At 40.6% G+C, this 4,739-nt stretch overlaps 1 protein-coding gene across 2 annotated transcripts in view; it reads left to right on the top strand.

Annotated features, from left to right (window-relative positions):
- Positions 1 to 4,739, top strand: part of ACBD5 (acyl-CoA binding domain containing 5) — a 32,726-nt gene that overhangs the window by 26,186 nt on the left and 1,801 nt on the right. For both annotated transcript variants that reach the window (XM_009329115.1, XM_009329116.1), the window contains 3 exons: positions 176 to 375; positions 1,965 to 2,015; positions 2,309 to 2,418. In XM_009329115.1, coding sequence (XP_009327390.1) covers positions 176 to 375; positions 1,965 to 2,015; positions 2,309 to 2,418 — 361 coding nt within the window. The remainder of the gene's footprint in view (positions 1 to 175; positions 376 to 1,964; positions 2,016 to 2,308; positions 2,419 to 4,739) is intronic.

Genomic DNA, 4,739 nt, shown 5'->3' with positions numbered 1-4,739 from the left:
AAATGATGTTGCAGTAACCTCCCAGTGCTTTTCAGCTGTCTGAATACAGCCTATGATTAGGAGTACCACACTCAGTTTGGGAAGGAGAAGAGGGAACTGTTAAAATCAAACATTTTCAATAGAGTTGGTAGCCCATTCTGTGTTTTATGTATCTGTTTTTTCTCCCTCAACATAGGGCATAGACTTCAGCCTCTAGGAGATGGTTCACAAGGTGGACAGATGGGTGGTGGAGGGGATGGAGAGCGCTGGGGATCAGACAGAGGACCCAGGGGTAGCCTCAATGAACAGATTGCAGTAGTGCTGATGCGGTTGCAAGAAGACATGCAAAATGTCCTTCAGAGGTTGCATATGCTGGAGGCGGTTACAGCATCACAGGTATTATCCATTGAAGTTATTTGATTACTTTTTATTAAATTTCCTTGGATATTTTTATGCTTTTTCAGATAAAAATTGCAGACAATATTTTCTTAAACTGTAAAGACATTACAGTTATATTCTGTAGTTTATTCCAACATAAAATTTTTTATTGGTACCTACTCTCAGGAACACAATTCAGGACTCTTGTACATGTGAGCAAAAATATGCATTTTGAGCTAGAAATTAACCATATATTATTTTACTGATTTCTGATCAGACTAATGTTAGCTATAGTTATTGCTACACGTTACACAGTCGCTATATGGAAATTCCATAGTTAATGTTAGTAATACATGATCCCAGATAATTTCTTCATCAGTAGATCTCAAAGCATTTTCAAAGGAAGTGAGGAATTATCTTAATCTGCCAGACCGGTAAATGTTTGCAGGCAGAACTTCTGATTCCGTTTTTCACTTAGCAGAAGACTGATTCTTCATAGCATTCTTTCCCCATGAAGTAATCCAGCTTTCTTGGAATTTCATATCATGTATACAAGATAGGCAAAAGAAGTCTTAAGCAGGTGTAGATATTTATTGATGTAGTATTTCTTTTTCCTTCTGTTTCAATGGAAATACTGTATATTCGGGAGAATAGAATATGCTGTGAATATAGTTGAACCAGCAACCTAAAAATGTTTGGTTTTGTTTGACTTGCTGATATATTTTGATCTACCTGAGAATGAGAATGTACAAGTAGTGTCCTATGGGATGCACATACTCCAAATCTAAGGCAGCCAGGGAAAAGGATTTATTAAAACCATGATTTTGCTCTGTCACAGCTATTCAAGAATCTGATGTTTGGATACAGATTGATTTTCTTTTTTTGCCTGAGCAATATGTGAAGAAATAGTAAAAGATTCTTCCCCAGCAGTTCATGCTGTGCTTGCTACCCTTACCTAAAGAGAAGGAGAAGCTTCTGTTTCACACTTACATAAATTAAGAAAGACCTAGAAAACTGACTGCTTTGGTTTTGTGGAAGCACCACAATAGTGTATGGGAATAGGCTTGAAAAGTTTCTGGTACTTCTCATTTTCTGGATTGCCTGGAAGATTTGGAACAGAGTATTCTCTTTCCTTTATGCTGTTAGACATGCCTGTAGCTATAGCTCAGAGCAGACTAAAACAGTGGTTTTTGCCTTTGGATAGACTAGTGTCGAAACACGTAACCATGCAAATTAAGCTGCTGGCATTTCTACTCTGGGTTGCAACTGCTGGGACTGGACCAGAGTTGAGGAAGTTGCGATGGGAAGTTGGGCAGGGGGGCCGTGAAAAACTGTAAGGAGGTCCAGTATGTGACACTGATTCATTTTTTAACACACAGAGTTGTGATAAAAATGCTATAAAGAGTAATGGAAACATGAGAGGTAAGTTGGAAACTAAGTAGTGAAAGGGGGGTTGCATGGGAGTGGTTCTGTTCCTTAAACTGTCATACATACAGACTGCAAAGCCTTCACAAGATGAAAAACTTCGTATTCTCATATTGTGAAGCAGAAAAATTTTAATTACAGTTTCCTTTCTTATACTTACCAGCCTTTGTTTGTATTTAAAGGCAAAATCTGCAACACTACAGTCAAATTATCAGCCTGCCTCCTCTGTCAAGGTAAAATACTGGTTTTTCTACTTGTAAAAATCAGTGTGAATGGTGAAAAAAGATGAGATGAATATTCTATATCTAGCTTTTAGTATGTGCTTTTTGTATTGTCTCTCCCTTGACTAGGAGATAAAAAATAATCTGTGTCTGAAGAAGTTATTTGCTAGATTAATCTTTTTTTCTGGTCATACTAGTATTTTCTACTTTGATACTGTAGCATTTGAAGTAATTGAGAAGTATATGTGTGGTATTCAATATGTGCACACAAATTGCTGACTAGAATTTTTTTCTGTTTTCCTTAGAAACCATCATGGTGGCCCTTTGACATTTCTCCTGGTATTTTAGCTTTTGCTATTGTATGGCCATTTATTGCCCAGTGGTTGGTACATGTGTATCTTCAAAGAAAGCGAAGGTAAAGACGGGCATTCAATAGGGCATATATACTGCATTTCATCTGTTTAAACCAGTACGTAGTATATCGTGTTATTTAGACAGGACATAAAATACTGCCTTCATGCATAAGAAGAATGCAAGGGTATGGTCTCAGTAAGGCTTTGACAGTGTATCTGAAACATCAGGTCAGTATCAAAATGGGGAGCTTAATAATTGCTTTGATAAATCCTGTTTGAGTTCTTTGTTTCAAGACACGTCTTGCTTAATGTTCCATCGTATGTATAGGTGACTCATAGCTCTGAGGATACCAGGCTAAAGCGATTAGAGTCAAGTCCTTGGTATGGTTATGATAGGAGGGTGCGTGTTTCAGTCCCAAGAACTCAAGCCAAATGCGCGACAAGAAATTCTTGAAGCTAGTAAGAGTGCTTTTCATTAGCTGGGAATTCTAGGAACAGACACGTATAGTTTTCTTTGCCTTGAAAATTTCTCAGCATAAGAAAGTATTGGTTAATTTGACTTTATATGTGGGATGCTTTACATGTGGCAATTTAGGTTAAATCTGTGAAGTGTGATGCAGGATAATTTCAGTGAGCATACATAAGTGGGTGAGGCTGGATAGCTTGGAAGTGTCGCCATGACATTCTTTGACCCTCTCACTCCCAATATCCTCTTGAGCCATTTTCTCTGCTTCTAGACTCCCTAGTCCCCTTATGCCATGAGAAAATTGTTTCCTATCAATCAAATCCTTTGCAGAGTCCCATCTGTCACCTATTTCTTATTTAACATTTGCTAGCACCTTACTACAATATTTTTGTAATGTCTACTTTGACTTCCTTCAGCTGAAGGACAGTTGTACTCTCATCTTACCTATTCTCAACTCTCTAAGCATCAGAAGATCAAGTGAATGTTCTCTAGTTGCTATCTACTTACTTCAACCTCACACCTGACTTTGTTAGCTTAGTATGCTCTTAAGTTTTTTTCCTCTCTGTCAGTCTGCAGAGAGTCTGCATATGTGTAGATCTTACTAGAAGTAGCTTAAATTGTTCTAGCTTTTTAATGTTTGACAGTTTTCATGGTATAGTTTGCTCTCGTATGGTAAATCACAGAAACACAGAATGGTTGAGGTTGGAAGGCAGCTCTGGACGTCATCTGGCCCAACCCCACTGCTCAAGCAGGCACACCTAGAGCCGGTTGCCCAGGACCATGTCCAGACGGCTTTTGAATATCTCCAATGATGGAGACTCCACAACCTCTCTGGGCAACCTGTGCCAGTGTTCATCTCTCCTCACAGGAGAGATGCTCCAGTCCCTTCATCATCTTCATGGCCCTTTATTGGACTCTCTCCAGTATGTCCATGTCTCTCTTGTACCCAGAACTGGACAGCACTCCAGGTGTGGCCTTTCCAGTGCTGAGTAGAGGGGAAGGATCACCTCCCTCGGCCTGCTGGGAGGGATAATGCAGCTTGCAATACCACTGGCCTTCTTTGCTGCAAGGGCACGTTGCTGGCTTATGTTCACTTGGTGTCCACCAGGACCCCCAGGTCCTTTTCTGCCAAGTTGCTTCCCAGCTGGGCAGGACCCAGCATGTACTGATGGCTGGGGTTGTTCCTCCCCAGGTGCTGGACTTGGCACTTCCCCTTGTCGTACTTTATGAGGTTCCTGTCAGCCCATTTTTCCGTCCTGTTGAGGTCCCTCTGGATGGCAGCACAACACTCTGGTGTATCAGCCACTCCTCCCAGTTTTGTGTCATCTGCAAACTCACTGAGGGTGCACTCTGCTCCATCATCCAGCTTATTAATAAAGATGCTAAACAGAACCGGACCCAGTACCGACCCCTGGCATACACCGCTAATTACTGGCCTCCAGCTAGACTTCATGCCACTGATCACCACCCTCTGGGCCCAGCCCGTGGTACTGTAAACAATACAATGCCCACAAAGGCTGCAAGTCTGCCAGGGAGTTAGTTACCCTGTCTCAGAGCTGTCATTAGCAGCATTGATGTTACTTGCACTGTCCGATGAAACCAGAGATTTTACCACTAAGGCTTTTAGGCAGTTACACACATTTTCCTTATTTTCTGTACTGGTAAATGGAGATTTCCATTTCATCAGCAAGGACAAAGTTTTTTAAAATGAATACAATTTTTTTAGTATCTTATGTGAAGCTCCTATGAACGTTAGTGTTGTTTAGCTAATAGCTCTTGAATGGCCATGTTCTCTCTCTCTCTCTGAACAGTATGCTGTTCTTGTAAACCTTTTTTGATCATCTATTCTGACCTCTGTAGCACCCTCAATCAATTCCCAGGCTCAGTCAGAAATCAGTTTTTAGAAAAGCACTCTTT

The sequence above is a fragment of the Pygoscelis adeliae genome, unplaced genomic scaffold (assembly GCF_000699105.1).
Source record: "Pygoscelis adeliae isolate BGI_AS28 unplaced genomic scaffold, ASM69910v1 Scaffold427, whole genome shotgun sequence".
NCBI classification, from domain to species: domain Eukaryota; kingdom Metazoa; phylum Chordata; class Aves; order Sphenisciformes; family Spheniscidae; genus Pygoscelis; species Pygoscelis adeliae.
The sequence above is the reverse complement of the archived record's forward strand: the minus strand, read 5'-3'. Positions and strand labels throughout refer to the sequence as shown.